This window comes from Clinocottus analis, unplaced genomic scaffold, assembly GCF_023055335.1.
Source record: "Clinocottus analis isolate CAN_PGR_092001 unplaced genomic scaffold, fCliAna1.0.p SCAF_9, whole genome shotgun sequence".
Classification (NCBI taxonomy): Eukaryota; Metazoa; Chordata; class Actinopteri; order Perciformes; family Cottidae; genus Clinocottus; species Clinocottus analis.
Window position 1 is genome coordinate 6,339,570 of NW_027176251.1, and position 18,694 is coordinate 6,358,263.

At 41.2% G+C, this 18,694-nt stretch overlaps 3 protein-coding genes across 4 annotated transcripts; all 3 read left to right on the top strand.

Moving 5' to 3' along the window:
• Nucleotides 1-482: 482 nt before the first annotated feature.
• Nucleotides 483-2,795, top strand: si:ch211-120k19.1 (uncharacterized protein LOC563199 homolog). Its single transcript, XM_068570767.1, has 6 exons — nucleotides 483-543; nucleotides 720-903; nucleotides 1,125-1,468; nucleotides 2,153-2,223; nucleotides 2,321-2,350; nucleotides 2,424-2,795. Exons 3-6 carry the CDS (start codon nucleotides 1,135-1,137, stop codon nucleotides 2,541-2,543), a joined length of 555 nt encoding a protein of 184 aa, XP_068426868.1. The 5' UTR covers nucleotides 483-543; nucleotides 720-903; nucleotides 1,125-1,134; the 3' UTR covers nucleotides 2,544-2,795.
• A 385-nt stretch (nucleotides 2,796-3,180) lies between these two features.
• Nucleotides 3,181-6,973, top strand: rpl18 (ribosomal protein L18). Its single transcript, XM_068570766.1, has 7 exons — nucleotides 3,181-3,265; nucleotides 3,921-4,007; nucleotides 4,151-4,258; nucleotides 4,912-5,010; nucleotides 5,150-5,273; nucleotides 6,076-6,145; nucleotides 6,842-6,973. Exons 1-7 carry the CDS (start codon nucleotides 3,263-3,265, stop codon nucleotides 6,915-6,917), a joined length of 567 nt encoding a protein of 188 aa, XP_068426867.1. The 5' UTR covers nucleotides 3,181-3,262; the 3' UTR covers nucleotides 6,918-6,973.
• A 249-nt stretch (nucleotides 6,974-7,222) lies between these two features.
• On the top strand, nucleotides 7,223-16,853 carry sphk2 (sphingosine kinase 2). Of its 2 annotated transcripts, none has more exons than XM_068570284.1 (8): nucleotides 7,223-7,416; nucleotides 9,164-10,686; nucleotides 12,666-12,815; nucleotides 12,899-12,993; nucleotides 13,151-13,266; nucleotides 13,905-14,108; nucleotides 14,237-15,833; nucleotides 16,027-16,853. In XM_068570284.1, the coding sequence occupies exons 2-8, from the start codon at nucleotides 10,230-10,232 to the stop codon at nucleotides 16,087-16,089; spliced, it is 2,682 nt and encodes an 893-aa protein (XP_068426385.1). In that variant the 5' UTR covers nucleotides 7,223-7,416; nucleotides 9,164-10,229; the 3' UTR covers nucleotides 16,090-16,853. The 2 variants fall into 2 exon arrangements, with proteins under 2 accessions (XP_068426385.1, XP_068426386.1); XM_068570285.1 differs by lacking the exon at nucleotides 7,223-7,416 and adding an exon at nucleotides 11,909-11,945 and having other exon boundaries at nucleotides 10,590-10,686.
• Nucleotides 16,854-18,694: the final 1,841 nt, after the last annotated feature.

An 18,694-nucleotide genomic window follows, 5' to 3' on the forward strand; every position in this document is an offset into this window, starting at 1 on the left:
TTTCTAAACTGACCTCACCCTCATTTTCAGTTGAGTGTGATTGTTTTTTTCTTTCTGACATCCCACTGAGAAATGTGTCTTTGTGTTTCTTTTTAAATGGTTTTTTGTTCCTGGTTAACTTTTTTTTATGTTATATGTTCGGTTGTTTGTTTGTTTTTTAATCTAGAGACAACAACACATGACATTTCCAACATAGAACTCAAATACCTTCTCAAAAGATGGATAAACGTTTTCATTACACATTATTTATTTTTACCCTAAGGTTTAGCTTTACACTAACTCTTTTTTGTTAAGCTCAGTTTATTGCATTTTAAATGATAAATTAAATGTCTATTGTTGTCCGTGAAACCATGAGAAAAAAAGATAACTCCTCAATGTGATATTGTGCATCTTGAGGTGCTTTTACTTAAAGCACGGCAGCATTGCTGCAGGAGTGGCATCTATTTATAGTGACACCACATGTGCCTCTGACCAGAGCGCTGCACAGGAAACCTTCTGCTGTGGTCTCCACTTCAGCACTTCAACAAGTGAGACAAATCCATGGTGAGTTACATTTATTGTTCTACACAGATGTGACTCAAGTGTCTTTTATTCTCAAGATAAGGTCATTTGTGCAATGGACAATGCCCCTGGAGATTCAGTCTGCATGTGCAAAAACTCAGTGGAACAGCCTTACGGGACCTCTTTCTGCTGCCGTTTCTCACATGCTATTTTCTCAGAGTCTTCTCCAGCGGTCCGATAAGGGTCTTATCACTCGTGCTCGACAACAGTTTGCAGAACTTTGACCCGGTGAGAAAACCTTCATCTCAGCTCCTCCTCCTCCTCAGAGCCAATCAGAAAAGAACTTTGTATCTCTTTGGCTTTGGAAATAGAAGGAGGGGGTGAGAAGAGCTCCACTAAAAGGTAGGTTAACTACTTCTTGGGTCAAAGATGTACATGAGACTGGTTTTAAACATGCCATTTAGATCAGTGGCAGTAAATGACACACATTATGTCATGTTATTTTAGCTATCATTGATCATTTCTGTGCATATGAATTTTAAAGCATTCCTCCTTTAAAATACCATATAAATCAGTCAAACCCAGTGGCTTTATTGCATTATTATTGAATCGTCTCTCATCAGAGTTTGCACCATGAATCGGGCCTGGGGTGTGTTCAAGGCTCATCCGTACATCAGTAACGTCCTGGGATACACAACGCTGTTTGCCTCTGCTGACCTCATACAACAGCGTGTGCTGGGTGAGAGAAACGCTGCAGGATCCACACCAGAGGACTCGGCTGGCATCGACTGGCGTCAGACGGCTCGAGTGGCAACTGTCGGCTTCTGTTTCCATGCCAACTTCAACTATCACTGGCTCCGAGGGCTGGAGAGGATGCTGCCCGGAGGCGGAGTGAAGGCAGTGGCAGGGAAAGTTGTGGTGGATCAGCTGGTCGCGGCTCCTCTCACTATCAGTGCTTTTTATATTGGTATGTGTACCAAGCTTCTTCAAGTCATGAATAAAATACTATTTTGGCAAATAGCATTGTGGAAAATAACAATATGTTTTTTACTTTAATAATCCCATGTATTTTAAAAGCCAAAAATCTGAATCAGCGTTAAAAGATGCAGCCGTTGTAATATATGTATATTATTGTAGTATGTCACCTTCATGTCATGAAGCTCCCCCACTTATTCTGAATCTATGGTGCCCTAAATTGTAGCTCCAGCACCAATTTGTTCATAAGTATTGGGGAGTAAGTAGAAAGAAATGCTCCATATAGTAAAAAGTGATTGTTCTTTAATTATTGTGAACTTACAGCTTTACTGAATGTTGAATTTGTGGCCTGTATTTTATATTTTTGCCAGCTCTTCTGACCTGCAGACTAAAACACTTTTAAGATTACGCAAGCAATTGATTTATTTGTTTACCAGTTGAACACAGTTGTCTATATATTCTCTAGGATTATTACGAATTTGCTTAGTTTTTCTAGGAAATAGAAATTATACAGAAATGATGATGATGTGAAATTAAGTGTTGCATTTTTACTAGCTCGTCTGAATGACAATATTCCAAAACAAACCCCTATGAATCTGATACTTATTACTCAAAGAATTTCTGAGATGGATCAATGGAATGAATGAAATATTTAACAGCCACCTCCACCTTTTAGGTTTAAGTCTATTAGAAAACAAAGATGATCCGCTAGAAGACTGGAGACAGAAATTCTGGACATCTTACAAGGTGCAGTTCATTTTAGACTATTAGTATTTATTCCTAATGCTGAAACATCCCTCTTTCGGTCTATTTATTTATAATCCTCTTCTGACCCTCTCTTTAGACTGGAGTGGTATTTTGGTCAACAATGCAGGTGAGATATTTTTATTCATCCCATCTTTGGTGCACAGATGTACAGTGACGATTTTTCATCTCTTCTATCTCAGGCGGTGAACTTTTCCCTGGTCCCCCCTGTGGCACGGACAGTGTTTCTGGGAGGCATCGCACTGACTTTCACTATCTACCTGTGTCACCTCAGACAGCAGAGCGGCCACAAACCTGAATAAAGGACTCTGACATTAGAAATGGTTTATTTAAGGTCACAATTGTTTAGTCATTAATGAGAAAACAATGGAATAGGATTAAGGTAACATATCTGTGAATCAGCCTGCATGGGTTATTGTTTAGCTGTAATTTGTTTCTTGTTTTGACTTCCCTGACTATTAACAGAATACTGTATCCGAATGTGAATTACAATAACTCAACAGATTTAAGTCTGTTGGTACTCATGTTGTCTGAACCTTTTCGCTGAGAAAACAGAGAACAACCCAGCTGTTCCTATTTTTTCATGTGTTATGAATAACTTTGTTGATGCTGCAAGACATTTTAGCCAATAAAAGTACAAATAAAAAGCTATTAATTCATTTTATACGTGATTCTACTTTTCTTTTCAAATATTTTATTAAGAAGCAAATCATCACAGAGATAAATAGGTTTTAATATGGAATTTCAATTGATTTATAATGTATTTATATATAATTCAGTACGCATAGATATTATATTCATAATGTGTGCGCGCAAACTTTCCAGTCACGGCTCAGGGACACAATAGGCCAGAAAATTCATAAACTAAGTCAAATAAGCGATACATTTTTCTTCGTCGCCACTGGAGGCGCTGTCATGCCGGAAGTGCCCGCTCTGTAACCAATCAGAGACCCGAGATCTCATCGCAGTGTTTATCGCGAGACCTCAGCTCTTCCTTTTCCCTTTTCGCTCTGAGCCCAAGATGGTAGGTACCGCTAGCAGAAAATGTTGACTACAATAGTATGACTATCCACGATCATCCTCTGAATTAAAACATCTCCTGTATATAGTGGCGTTCACTACTTGTTTTATACATAATTTGCGTTACAGTCCCGGCTTGATTTCCTGTGATTAGACCATGTAAATTATACTAGCTTTACGTCACCCTGGTTGATGCCGATGTGGTGTCGTCCAGCAGCCGGTTCGCGCCTCACAATGGACCAGAAACAAGCTATAAAAGCGGTTCAGGGAGCGGAATGTTATGCCCATGGTTTCTATTATTTGCCCCCAATGTCACTTTATTTTCCACACGTCAAATTTAGGCTCCTTTATGGTGTCCGCTCGTTGGTTGAGCCGCTCGTGATAGCAGTTAGCGGTGGAGTCAACGTGTGAACCTGAATCAACGTTTCCTGTTGAGCTGCGTGTTACTCAAGAGACGATATTGCTTTATTACCGCGGCTTGTATAGATTCTGCTCTTAGTTTAACGTTGCGCTGGAGATTTGAATGAGAGAGTATCTATGAAGCCTGCGTGCCCTTAGTCTCAACATTAGTCTTAATATTATACTTTTATGAGCTGACTGCTAATATATTATATAGTTAGTGTTTATTGTTGTGTTCATGTGTTTGTTTATTTTTCAAGGGAGTTGACATCAGACACAACAAGGACCGTAAGGTGCACAGGAAGGAGCCAAAGAGCCAGGATATCTACCTAAGGCTCCTGGTCAAGGTAATTTACATTTACACATTATACTTTACTTGTTGGAATAATACCAACAGTAGAAGTTACTATTCTTGTCAATGTAGCACATTAACTTCTGAATTTACGTTCAGAGCTTGCATATTTCTAACCGTCCCGCTGGGTTGTGACAGTTGTACAGGTTCCTGGCCCGTCGCTGTAATGCTCCCTTCAACAAGGTCATCCTGAGGAGGCTCTTTATGAGCCGGACCAACAGGCCACCCATCTCCATCTCCCGCCTGGTCAGTGCTCAATTGTCTCATCCTACCCACCACTTGTGAATCCGTTACACTTATTAGATATGTTAACTGATATATTAAGACTGTAAGAACATTTGGTTTTAATGATACACAGATTAGAATCTCCTGATAGGTGTGAGTGTGAGTAGATCTACATTAAATACAGTTTCCTAGTCGGTGTATAAAATCTTGCTTCCACCATCAGTTAAATTCAGACGATGGGCAGATGACTTAAAACTTAGTGCAACATCATCTATCTATGGCTTATGTGAACTTCATAATGCGACAATTGTATTTGGGTATTTAGGTATACACAAATTATAATTGGACCAAAAAGGGGTCAGTAGATGTTTTGAGTAAAGAAAAATGAAGTGATGCATGTTTAGACTTTCCTAATGTAGTTTGGACTGGATTAACAATATTGGATAGAACTTTGTTCGGTGCTAATTTGGCTCTTAAGATGCATTACCCTGAAACGATACTAATGGAAATGTATGAAATAAGAATGTTAAACGGGTGGTTACATTTTAAAATAACTGATTGCATAGCATTCCCCGGATCACAAGTCATAATGTTGAAGGTGTATCAGCCCTGTCAGTTGTACAGATATGCGATCATGTGTGCTAAATTTCTGAATTTGCTTCCATTGCGTCCAGATCCGTAAGATGAGGATGCCTGGCCGCGAGAACAAGACCGCTGTTGTTGTGGGATCGGTCACTGATGATGTCAGGATCCAGGATATCCCCAAGCTCAAGGTAGCTCCTCTTCTATAAATGGCAGAATTAACATGATTCACCTATTCCCTCCATGTAGACAACTCTGGATTATCCCTCAACGCTTTGTTGTTAGTGACGTCTCTAAAATAGTCCTCATGTTCTGTCTTTTCTCCCACAGATCTGCGCTCTGAGAGTAACCGATGGTGCCCGTCGCAGAATCCTAAAGGCAGGTGGTCAGGTGATGACCTTTGACCAGCTGGCTTTGGCTGCTCCCAAAGGACAAGGCACAGTGCTGCTGTCAGGTAACTAAACATTGTTTATATTCATATTAGACTATGTGGATAAAGCTCATGGCGAGATTGTTCGTCCTGAAACGGCAGAAAAACTGGTTTGATTCCACGGTCCCTCCATATTACGCGTGTCGAAGTTTCTTTGAGCAAGACACTGAACCCCCAGTTGCTCCTCGGACGCTTCACGGCTGCCCACGGCAACTTAATTTACTGCGGATGGGTTAAAATGCAGAGAATACTATTCTCCTTGTAGGACAAATAAGGGGTTTAAAATAAGAATGCCATGATTGAGTCCATAAAGTAATCCCTCGCTGTCCCAATGGTGGTGAGGAACTTTGTCCACTAAGATGGTCTACCAATCAATCTCACATTAATTACAAATGTAGTCCTGTAACAGTAAGTTGAGAATAACCAATAAGATTTTCATTAGGGCTACTCGTGTTACATTATACTCATGGTACTTATAGTGTGCAAGGATGAGAGGCAACGTATATTTTTCCTTTTTCGCATCATAGGACTGCCCTTTCGGTCCAAATAATTGTAGTTTCTAACCGCCATGTTTTATTTGCTTTAAGCAGGCACTTGTAGGGGAACTTGATTTGTTGTAATGCCATTACATTGCTGTCCAAAAATGTTACCTTTTGGCTGTCCTCCCTGATAGAATTTACAACCAAACGGCACATAGCTCCCTCGCGTCACAGACTGTTTATTAATTTCCCATAGAATATTAAGAGCTGGACTTTTTATAATATAATATTTCGATGCTGTATAGCATTTGATCTGCTTTTATTTATATAACATGTTTGTTTTTCAGGACCCCGTAAAGGCAGAGAAGTGTACAGGCACTTTGGAAAAGCCCCTGGAACTCCCCACAGCCACACCAAGTATGTGTATAGTTGGTTCTGTTGTCAAACACAAAGCAAAATGTTTGCATTGAGCTGTCCCAACAACTTATTTAGTTGCATCAAAATATCGATCAATCTACCAGCCTACCAAACTGACCCAAATAGACGACAATGGTTTTCTTACAGAAACTAGACTTGGAGAACGGAACGAACAAATCAATAAATTAAATTTGTTTTGTTTTCATTTGTTTACAATCTTTAACCTCACTGCTAGATAACATTTATATTGTATAGTCTTTATTAAGTGTGTTAATAAGCACAGGACCAGGACCGTGTCACACATGAATGCTGTGCTACTAACGGGGATCTTACTGGTTACACCTGTGTTTAACAAGTAAAATACCTATGAGACTTAAGTTGAATTGGCATCAAATGATTGTTAGAGTATAATCTGTAGTGAGGATGTTCACCAAGAAAACCCAATACAGCTGTTACTATAACATTAATGTCATAGTTTGTTATAGATTGGTCATTTGTACAAAAAAATTGTACAGGAAACTGTGACTAGTACTATGATGCGTCTTGGACCATATTAGTGAATGTAAATAGTGTGCTGGGTTCACTTTGTGGCCATTTGTAAGGCAGCATTGATGGAGCCACGATGAATTAAGTGTGCATTATATCTATAAGAGTATTGTGTGAATTATATACTAAAGTGTTCCTTCTGTTTTCCAGGCCCTACATTCGCTCCAAGGGCAGGAAGTTCGAGAGAGCTCGTGGTCGCAGAGCCAGCCGTGGCTACAAGAACTAGTCTAAGTTTTTGTTTTCCGTGCAATCTGATACAAATAAAAGATAGACTGTACAAAACTAGTTGTCTTGTGTGTTTTTCATTGTAAAGCTTGCATGCATGCCTTTGCAAAAACATCTGTCACTGATTTTTTTATCAGAAGATGACATGCTGGGTGACGTCACAGGAGAGGACCAAGATGAGGGAAAAATCCCTTATTTACACCCCCCCCGTCATCATTAATTCCCTTTATTTTCGCACTCCAAAATGTTAACGTATATATGACGTCAATAATGGTTTAATTATCGATAATGAGCTGGCCGGGGGAACATTACTTGACCAGGAAGTGGTCTGTCAATGATTGGAGAATGTCGGTGGGTGTTGCAGTGTTTTCCTTATCGCCATTGGACTTCCTGTCCGCCGCTCAAAGCTGCTGCTGCTGCGTCTCCAGACACTTCCTGCACCGAGCTACCGTTTCCAGAGCAAGCGACTTCTTGTCGTGAGGGGGGAGAGACAAGATGAGGTAATTTTATGTTTTTGCTTTGACGTATAACATTTAATTTGGCTCCTTCTGAGCCGGTGTGTATATACATATATATCTGGAAAAGTAAGCGCTTGTTTGTGTTTATGAAGGGATCCAATCAAACCGCCCGTTAGCTTCACGCTGTCACCCACCGCTAACTTGGTTGGGTTACCTCCCTCAACCTGCCGATAAATAAACCCATGTTCAACATGTCAAATGGGGCTTTTTCAGCACACCCGTGGAGGTGGTGTGCAGTCATTGAAAGAGAATAAAGTTGTAATAGTCCCAAAAATCTGCTTAAACTTCGGTGGCATGTTGAGTAGTACACAACTAGCGGTTTTAACTGAGCCGGGCAGTACCGTACGCTGCTGTCCACACATCAGCCCGCGGTCGGTATCACTTTGCTTTATAACGTAGGGCTCTGTCAAAGGGTGCAGCGTCCATGACAGTCTATAGAGCTCAGGCTGTAACGTGGACTTGCTGCAAAAAGAATGAAGTAGTTCAGCCGGCTAACCGCCTGTCGTCCTGCTAGCTAACGCTGTGACGTCATCGGTAGCGATAAAGTTCAACGGTTAGGCTTTTTGACGTTACTTTATATCGTTAAGGGGGGTCATGCGCTAATAACGATGAACGTATGTGCCCCTGGTGTGTGAATGCTCCAAGTCAAAGTATAATGGAGCTGAAACTTGCCCAAAAATACCCCGAAGTCACTCAACAACAGACTCATTGTGTGGGGGGACTAAATGAGCCTGCCAATATTATTTCTGGGTGTCCCCGCCCTGCACTTCAAGGACGTGAGGTGCAACAATGGACACCAGAGAGCTTAGTTTTGCGTGTGTGCGTGTGTTTATTATCAAAACAGGACATTAGCCAGGTATTGATTTTGTCTGCAACATAGCTTGCATCATGTTTCCGGACTTGAAAGAAAGATGTGACAAGTTTAGTAATTTAAGGTCAACTGAAGTCCCAGGATGATGGTAGTTGCTCTTATTTGGATCCCGCTGGCTTGGAGCTTTAACATTATTTTAACATGTCATCTGGCTGTTGCACTTTGTTACTATACTATTTTGTTTAAGTAGTGTATACAGTATATCCTAATCTCTAATATGAATTTCTAATGGTCATTACATTTTTGACAGGCTCATTATGAAGCTACTTCTTGAGAGGGAACAGTTTCAGATTGTTGCACCCTAATGCGTATTGCAAAACCTCTCAAATTCAGCACAATTTAGGTCAGCAATTTGTAAAATCTCAATCCTAGATTCAAATCGTGAAAGAGACACTGTTTCCCCAAATCCCTTTCCACAAAAGCCCTATAAGTATAGGAAAAAGAACACCAACCAGGCATGGTCATCCATTCAACCATTACTGCAAAATAATGTGGTGTCTCAGCAATGTACAAAGACAAACTTGGGGTCAAGGGGCATGATAGGTCTTGTATTGCTTCACCCTGTAACAGTACTATCTTCTTATCTTATCAGTTCTCCTCTGTACTTTCTCTACTCTAATTGTCAAAAGGTGGTTCAGAAATAGTCACCTTTGCACAGTAAAATCCTCAGTGAATTACAGGCACAATTTATTTAGTTTCCTTTGTGGTTAATTTCTTAACTTTCTGATCCCAAAAAAAATGTGCTTGAGTGGATCACCCACACATTAAAGTTCTGCTATGTTTTTATGTAGTTTTTTTTTTTTTTTACACTTTTACAATTGACTTTTGTCCTTAACCCCTTTTTTTGCGCTCATACAGGAACAAAGATTTCAGGGAGGGAACGTGAGGCTTGACCCAAGGACACTACCATGACATGAACTAAGGACCGACCGTCTGTTTGTTTGTCTTTTGTTTTGTTTCTGTTTTTTATTTTGTTGTTGTCTAGTCTCCACCGGTCTTACCTAGTGTACATCATCTTCTTGTGGAGAACAGATAATAAAGTATGCAGGAGTATTTGTTTGGCTGAAAGTTTAACATATTACACTACGGTCTACAGGAGTGGTATCTGTCTCCTATATCACTCAGAATAAAGATAGCAATACAGGTATCAAAGATCTTGAGAAAACGTGCACTTATTATATCTTTGTGGCATTAATTGACTTTCTTTACTTGTGTGTTCATTTAATTTAATTTAATTGTTGCAGCCATCTTGTTTAAAGAAGATGTGTTTGTTTGTCTTATTCATACTTAAAAAATCACTTTAATTATTTGTCCATTTGTATAATTATTTAAAGATTTATTGTTAATTTTGAGGAGCTGCTATGCTGCCTTATATTGTTATCGCAGTAGGAGGCTTTGGGTTGTAATGTAAACAATTTTTTTTTACTGATGCAACTTTGAAGAACACGTTTGTTTATATGACTGATCTTGTTGTGGCAAATATACATTTTAAAGTTCTGCTGTCTTTGAATATGTTAAATTGTTGCTCACTCATTTTTCCACTGGCAGTAAATTGTAGAAGCTGACGACTCTGCAGATCAAACTTTGATGGGAGCTTTCTAACTGTGACACAAAGACAAATCTTTTGCAGTTCCCATCTTCACTGGATAAATACTCCACCAGAGAAACCTGACAAAAAGGAAACTAAAAGAAGATTTGTTTTTGTGACTGTCTCATTTGAATCTTAACACTGAAGAGGAAGAATGATTTTTTTCTGAGATTTTGGGGGTAAAACTCTGACTGACATTCAGATTTGGATTTTCACTTTAAATCTTTAAGAGCTGCCAGATTCCTCTCTTCAAGCTTCTAAAGTGTAGAAAATACGTCCCTCAAGCTTGGGAGACCAAGTTTGTCCTGATACGCCTCGTCCACTTCAGCAGTGAGGATGCGATCTCCAGAACCGTCTTCACCTTCCACAGCAGAAGCCCTCCTTCATGGCCAATTTGCCAGCTGGGGCTCAGGCAGCAACAGCAACAATAACAGCTGCCCCAACAGCCCTGGTAGTCCGGGGGGACTCTCCCCTGCTGCCTCCCCGACTCCGGCCTCCAACTATGCCTTGACCCTCACTCACACCGACATACATATCCAGCGTCTGTCACCAAAGTCGGGGAAGGAAGCCCGTCTCTTGCTGCCTTTAACAGAGCTGGTGGGGTGCAGCTGCCCCCGTGCCCCCGCGCCTCCTCTTCTGGTGCTGTACTGGTACCCGCCGGGCAAACGACGGAAAGGTGTGTCTCGGCGCAGGCAAGTGAGGGCCTACCTGGCTGAAAGCAGGTGTGAAGCTGAGAGGTGGTCGGCTGCTGTGCAGTGTCTACTCAGAGGTGTGACCGTCACTGCTGACACAGGTGAGTCTGCGCTTGTTTGTTCAGGCTGTGAAGGGTGTTCGCCGGTGTTACAGGGACATACTTGTGATTGTTGTATTCCATTAACCTTAATTTGTCTACATTTTAATTGTCAATTCATAAATAGTCAAAATTTCTTACACCCTTACACCCAAGAGAATACAAGTATTCTCTTTTCATGCCTCCACACTGGGGGCTTCATGTTTTTGGGTTGTCCATCTGTATGTTCGTACGTCTGTCTGGTCCATTCTCATGAACATAATATCTCAGGAAATTTCTTCAAATTTGCAGCTCACTGCGACCTCACAAAACATTTTTGGTCATCACTCAATAATTGATATGCTTATTTTGACCATTTAACACATCTAATAGGATAAAAGAAGAAGTGATGACATTTTGGACAGACATAGAAGTAAACTGCAACTTGATTATTTGGCAAAGCCACACGACCGCTAGTTAATGCTACTGGCCATTGATAGAGTACGAAGTTACAGTGAAAGGCTTTATCAAAAGGACAACATAGTTCTTTTGCAGTAGATGTGTGATTTACTTTGGCTTGCCTTATTGTTTGTCTTATTGTTGAAGTTTTGAATTCCTGTTTACTATTTGAAACACAATGTTGCCTCATGCCGCCTTGATGTAGGCCTCCTTTGTAATGCTTGCTAAGTATAGCTTAATGTCACATTGACCCAAGACCTTTCTGTATGTACAGTATCAATATTTGTCACAGACAACACAAATAGTTTCAAGAGTAGTGAAGCATTTTAGGGTTTATGTTGAAAAAAAACAAAACAATGGGGGATTAACCCTAATACGCCCTAAGAGGATGTGAGATTTATTATTCAGAACATTTAGTTTTGGATTTCAATATTTGTTTTCACCTAACTACATCTTACATTTAACTAATATGTCTTTGTTTGTTTCCCTTATCTGTCCTGCACACACAGTCTGTATCATTCAGTGTCAAATGTAGAGACAAAAAGGGTGGGGCTGCTGTAGTTTGCCACCCCTTCCCAAGCACTATATCTTCCAGCCTCAATAATAGATAGCGAAGCCCTGCACAGTGTTTACGATTACCGTGTGTGATCTTTTTTCACCATCGCTTACTGTACGCGTCCCGCTCTTTAACGGCATCTCCCTTCTCTTCCTGTCTCTTTCCTCTCCTTTAAAGATAATATTGAAACCCATAATACTCTTTAATCTCTCCATCATTTGTCTTCCTCAGTCTCTACCTATCACATTGTCTTCTTCCCCCAACAGAGGTAAAACTGTCAATCATTTTTTTGTTTTCCTATTGTCTGCTCCTGCCTCCGTTATACTCAGTTACAGTTCCCCCTTTTTTTCTCAGTGTGGTCAGCCTACTGTTTACCCTAAGTGTCTTTCTCATCTCTCTGTTATGTTTCTCTCATCTAATCACTCCATTCCTGAATCACTTGCTGTCTTGATTCTTCAGTTGTTTAGTATTGTTTGTTGCATAATCCAGGATTATCTCGGAGTGCAATCTTTTCACCTCCTTCCCTGCACTGGCGGCAACCATCTGTACTATACTAAATCTTAGATAGATTTCAGAGCTAACTATAGAAGCTTTTTTATTTATTCTAAGCGTCATCCCTGGGCTGATGAACGAGTAGAGAAGGGGATTGTTGCCTTTGCACTCCAATTGGACAGATAATGAATGATGTATTATTATTTCACCCCCTTGTTTTGTTTAATTCCTATATTCTGAATGGTACTTGTGTTCTTTATCACTTGTCTGAATTTAAATGATTAACAGACACCTTATCGGGTGGCAGTATTATGCAATGTTAAGGAGATCCTGTGAAATAAAGGTATGAATGCACTCAAACTGTGAGGTTGGGTCACATTGTTATGACACCTCCTTGAAGGCATGCTTTACAGTGAATCTCTAGTTCCTTTCTTTGTTCTGGACAAGAACTGCGCGAGTTATAACTTATTCAGTCTTCCTCTTCTTTTTCATCCAGAATTTTCAAGAAGTCTGCTACCTCGTCCCAGGCGACTACTGTTATTGGTCAATCCCTTTAGTGGGCGAGGCCAAGCAATGCAGTGGTGTCAGACCCACATCCTGCCAATGATCAGAGAGGCCAACATCAGCTACAACCTTATACAGACAGGTAACACGTTAAGGGCAAAGACAGATCATATTTAGGTATAACATACATACATAACCGGTGTTAACTTAATTAATCTGTCTCAGAGCGTCAGAACCATGCCAGAGAGCTTATCAGAGAGATATCGCTCCCAGAGTGGGACGGCATCATCATTGTCTCTGGAGATGGCCTGCTGCACGAGGTAAGTACTGTTTTTGTTGGTAAAATTTAGGGGTATGCACAAGGGGTGGATTTCTTTTGATAGTAAAGATATTCATTGATTGTTTTAGTACCACATATGTTAAAATATGTCAACACAGATATGATTTTTTTTAAATGCTTGTGTTGTGTTTCTGCAGGTAATTAATGGGCTGATGGAGCGTCCTGACTGGGAACAAGCAATAAAAACACCTGTCGGTATTCTTCCTTGTGGCTCTGGAAATGCACTGGCTGGCTCCATCAACCACCATGCAGGGTAAGCGTGTATCTCATTCATATCTATAAAGGTGAGAATCAGTTGAATCTTGTTTTCCAGCCTAATATGAAACCAGACAAATACTCCGCTTTGTGAACAGAAAGTGTTAATTAAGGATTTCTTCAGTCTCTGTTATTCTTTTATTGTCTTAGCTGTACAGACTAAACACTAAACATTTTGAAATTGTTCAATTGTAAGAGCTCAGCCTGATTTAGGTTTTGACCAAATAAAGCCCTTTCATCTTCCACATCAGACATGCAAAACTTGTACTTCGTGTTTATATAGTATTGTATAGAGTATATTTAGGAATTAAAGTTAATACAGTCAATGAGCCGTGGTCTGTGAAGGCCCGCTGCAGATGACCTGCTCAATCTGCAGAGCCCTGAAGCCTTGCATCCACTGCTGCAAAATTTATTGTGTCCAATAGTTTAACTTTGACACTGTATGCGGCGAGAATTAAATCGGATGACATACCGTCATATGTACAGACAGAGCTTCCTTGCTGTTTTTGTCCTCGACCTTGTTATCTCAACCTAGATATCTCTAAATAGCAGGAGGTCTCTGTATTGACCTGCTGTTTGCACAGTTCTGTCTTTATTTTTACTCACAAAAGGTGTTGTTCTTCATATCTCCCTCAGGTATGACATGTGCCTTCGGGAGTCCCTCCTTATGAACTGCTGCTTTTTGCTCTGTCGAGGCGGTGTCCGACCCATGGACGTGGTTTCTGTGACAACTAGCCCGCCTCCCTCTATCAACAGCCGTGCTGCATCACCCAGGAGACTGTTTTCTTTCCTCTCTGTTGCCTGGGGCTTTGTGTCCGATGTGGACATTGAAAGTGAGAGGTGGGTGTGAAATTGCTGAGACTTTAAGAACATCCACCAATGGCTTTGTTCCTCTAAACGTTACTCTATTTGTCCTGTAATATCACTTGGCTCTATTACAAAAGACAGCTAATGTTTCCTTATTCTAGGTATCGTGGCCTGGGCTCAGCTCGCTTCACCCTGGGCACCCTGGTGCGCATAGCTTCTCTTCGATCCTACAAGGGTCGTCTGTCCTACCTGCCTCCCTCTCTTAGCACCCCATCACCAGATGCCACACCTCCTCTGCCAAGGAGACCCCTCTCCCGCAGTATCACAGAAGGCCTGGAGGGCTTTTGTCGAACGCCCATCCATCGCACCTGCTCTGATATGGGCATCAGTGAACAGAGGAGCCTGCGTAAGGGTGAGGTAGAGAGGGAAAAAGAGGAGAGGCAGAGAGAAAGGGAGAGAAGAAGGGAAAGGACTAGGGGTAGAGGAACTGGTGTAGTGAGGGCAAGCAGCCTGGCTGAGGACAGGGAGAGGGAGGTGGAGATGGAAGCAGAAGAGGAGAGGTCAGGGACATGTTCAGAGAGTTCAGAATCAAATGAAAGGGAAGACTGCAGCATGGGAAGGGTGGAAAGGTTGGCCGGGATCAAGGATGAAAGGGAAGATGAGGGAGGAGTAGAGCAAGACTCCAGTGAGATGGAGGAAGAGGATAGGGAAAAGAACGGAGAAGGCAGTGGTGGGTCTGCAGACGGACAGAGAGTGTTGCATGCAAGAGAGCTGGAAGAGAGCTGTGGGGTAGACATGGGCCGAGAGGCAGATGAAGAGCAAGAGGGTTGTCTCACTTGCCAAGATAGCCTTCAGGAGGCTAGACAGGCAGTAAGAAAGAATTCGGCACCGTCAAGCCAGATAGCCAACACGCTCTTCAACCAGCCTCTCAGTCAGGAGGCTGATGCAGATCCTGGCACTTCATACGGGGTGGAGGACATGGATCTGAATGGGACCTACTACCAGAAGGAATCCTACCAACTGGATGTTGCTCGTGAGCGATCGCTCACCATCTCCTCTCCCTTCCGTCACACTCCCTTCTCCTACAAGCCCAAGACCCTGGACCAAAACCAGAATGCTTCTCGTCCGAGGCCCCTCTCTCTCCTTCAGCACTCCAACTCTAACTCTCTCCCACCTAAACTCCCATCCCTCTCCCAGTCTCTCTCTCCAACACCCCCATCTTCCCCTTCATGTGCCTCCCCACACTCTTCATCCTACCTCGTACCCCGTCCTAATACCCCAAATTCCACCTCGTCGTCCCCATCTCTACGCACACCATCTTCATCTTTTAACTTTGACATTGCTGAGCCAGCAGGACCCCTGAAGAGCCGTCCTTTTGCCTCACTTTTGCATATCCCTCGGGATGACTTGTTACCCCCCCTCGACCAACCGATTCCCACCAGAGATTGGGTCACCATTGAAGGGGACTTTGTCCTGGTGCTGGCCCTTTATCAGACCCACCTTGGGGCTGATCTTCATGCTGCACCCCAGGCCAGGTTCGACGATGGGCTGATCCACCTGACCTTTGTGCGGGCGGGGATCTCCAGAGCCACTCTTTTGAGACTGTTTTTTGCCATGGAAAGAGGAAACCACCACTCCGTCAGCTCGCCGTATGTGAGCCATATTACCTGCAACGCCTTTAGGCTGCAGCCTTTGTCTACACGAGGGACACTCACTGTGGATGGAGAACTGGTGCCCTATGGGCCTCTTCAAGCGCAGGTCAGAATGTGGGAAAAGGGTGCTTAACTTTTGCAATGTACTTGTTATGGACAGTGGTTTGTGTTAAATGTATTTAGTTTGTTATTCATTTGTGTTTGACAATTACACATTCTCCCAACTAGTAAGGTTAATTATGTTAATATGTTTATGTAAGCCATTGGTAATAATTTTCTGATCTCTCAATATTTCACAGGTTCATCCTTCCTTGGCTCGTCTCATCGTTGGTGACTCTGGAGTGAGGATTACCAGATTCTAATCGAGGATTGGTTGAGTTGATTGACAGAGTCAGCACTCTACTAAATTACATAATCTCTGACTGTTGTCATCTATACTCTGAAAGAGAGGGCGGGGTATCTGAGAGACTTAAAAATAGCCGGGAATGCAGAAACTGCTTTTCTGAGGTTTAATGAAAGGGATAACCCACCGAGCCACGCGTCATTGGAGCATGACTGCAGGGATTAATAGCGAATTTGAAAATGGATGAAAAATGCGCCTCATTGCACAGCTGTTGGATCACGCAAAGCGTACCCTGAGAAGCATGAAGACTGCACAGCCTGGTATAGTTAGAGGGAAGAACAATCAAATGTGTATGGAATTCTTTTGTGCAGATAGTGCATGTGTTGGATGTATACATAGTAGTATGCATGCAGAGAAGCACTACCTGAATGTTGCCTTTGATAAGATGGAAAGAAATCAAATTAAATTCAGAGAAATATGTTCTTACATGAAATGCTATAAAACTACATTGAGATTCACTCGAACCAACGCCCCATAAAAATGGGCTCCAACTTTTTCTCTTCAACCCCACCGCAATGTCTACATGTTTGAGTATAAAAACTTCCGTCCATGAAAGGAATGCCTTATCAGACACCGGACCGTACAGTTTTATTTTTGCCCTGGCTTGCTCTTACATATTTAAGAAATTGAAATATTCCTATGCTGCGTTCCCACTACGAGCGGCACAAGCAAACAAACAAAAGTGAAACAAAAACATGTGATTTGTTGACGCTTTGTTGCATTATTATGTCACCGACTTCCAATGAAGATGAAGACTGTCGCTGTGTCTCGTAGTGTGAACACAACATGAGTCTCTGTCTACCTAATTATAGTGTCTGTCCACTGCGGCAAAGCTACGCTTACTTAATTAGTAAGTAGGTGGGTCGATCAGTTTTCTGTTATCTTTGAGAATACTACTTTCCACTGCTTTAAGCATCAGCTAAGAACACTTTGAGAAATGTACACTTCAATGACCATTTTGTTCCTGCATGGGACTCCATGTAGAACAGCTAGATCAAGCTTTTCACGGTCATTACATTAGTAGAAGCAATGGAACTGTTGAACGGTGACTATTGCTGACAGTTACATAATCTGCTTGCTTTTCATAGCCAGTGGATACACAACGATGATGTCAGACTTTGCAACAAGTTGAATATAAAATACTTGAACAAAGCAACTTCTTTGTCAGTGGTTTAAGACCGTACATTTTCAAGAAATGTTTCAGATCACAGAAATCTAGGAAATATCACTGTCTCTTGAGTAATCGACTAGTAGAGGGCTTCACATACCTCTGTTAAGGAGTACGCAGTGCATTTATTTTGCACAATACTGGAGTTTAGGCAGCACAGAAAATCCCAACACTAGAATGCTTTGTAACTTTTACAGAGTAAGAAAAAAATCTGATACAATGCTTGTTCTAAAAAGTGGATGCACTAATATTAATAGCCTAGATCAGATACTTTAATGAATGGGTCACATTACATTCCTAGCCTTAAATGAATAAAATGCCTGTACACTCAAAGCATTTGAAAGGCAGGACTGACTGATGACAAAATCCTTTTCGAACTTTAAAATCCTTCCGTAGATACAAATAAGAGGACAACACTAAATCCAGCAGCTCTGTGTTGTCACATCAGTCTTTCGATCGATAGATTAATCAGATGAAGGTAAAATAGCTTTCACTGTGTTAAATGATCCAGCAGCAGAACTGATCTGTTGAATTAAGTGATACATTGTTTTTTAATTTTAAAATGTTTTGAGTGTTTTTTTCCGAATGACAATGTGCTCTTTAGTACAATCAATCAGCAGATCTTGGAGCCGGCACTAGGAATTCTCATGTTTTTAAAAAAATATGTTTTGGAAATGTTATAATAAAACCTGAGAATATATTTGGTCTGGACAAAGGATAAATCATGAGCATGTGCAGTGTATCATTCAGTTCTTGTGCCGACTGCTTGGGCCACCGTCCACATACTGTATGTCTTAGTTATGCCTGGACAAATCAATGCCTTTGTATAATAAGCCTGTAAATTCTGGCTGTTGATGATGAACTGTTAAACCTGACTGAAAATTGAGTAAAATGTTTTGCTCACCAGGCCTTTATTTTGCTTTTATTTTTTTTCATTGAGCAAACAATGCAGCTACTACACTGTACTTACACAGCTACAAAATGTGAAAACATTTTGAGTCAAAGCTCGTAGCAGTACCAAATAGCAGGATCTATATACACTTTAAATGGAGTTGTTTTGCCAAAATGTTTACTCGCAATATTGAAGAGAGTAGTTTACCTTCCTAAACATTTTGTCGTTGATGGCTGTAGCTTGGACTATGGTGTTCTAGACCAATTTTATATGACAATGTCGGGGTATAATCCCTTAATTGATCATGCCCTTAAGTTGTCTGTAGTGGGCACCTGTAATGAAATTGTAATTATTACTAAAATTATATGAATATATGAAATATTTAAATACACAATGTACAGTTAATAGTTATATGATTTTGAATAAATGTAACTTGATAAGCTTTCTGGACCAAATCTACTGTATTTTTGTCACAATAATTTGTCTTTTTAGTTCTGAATACAG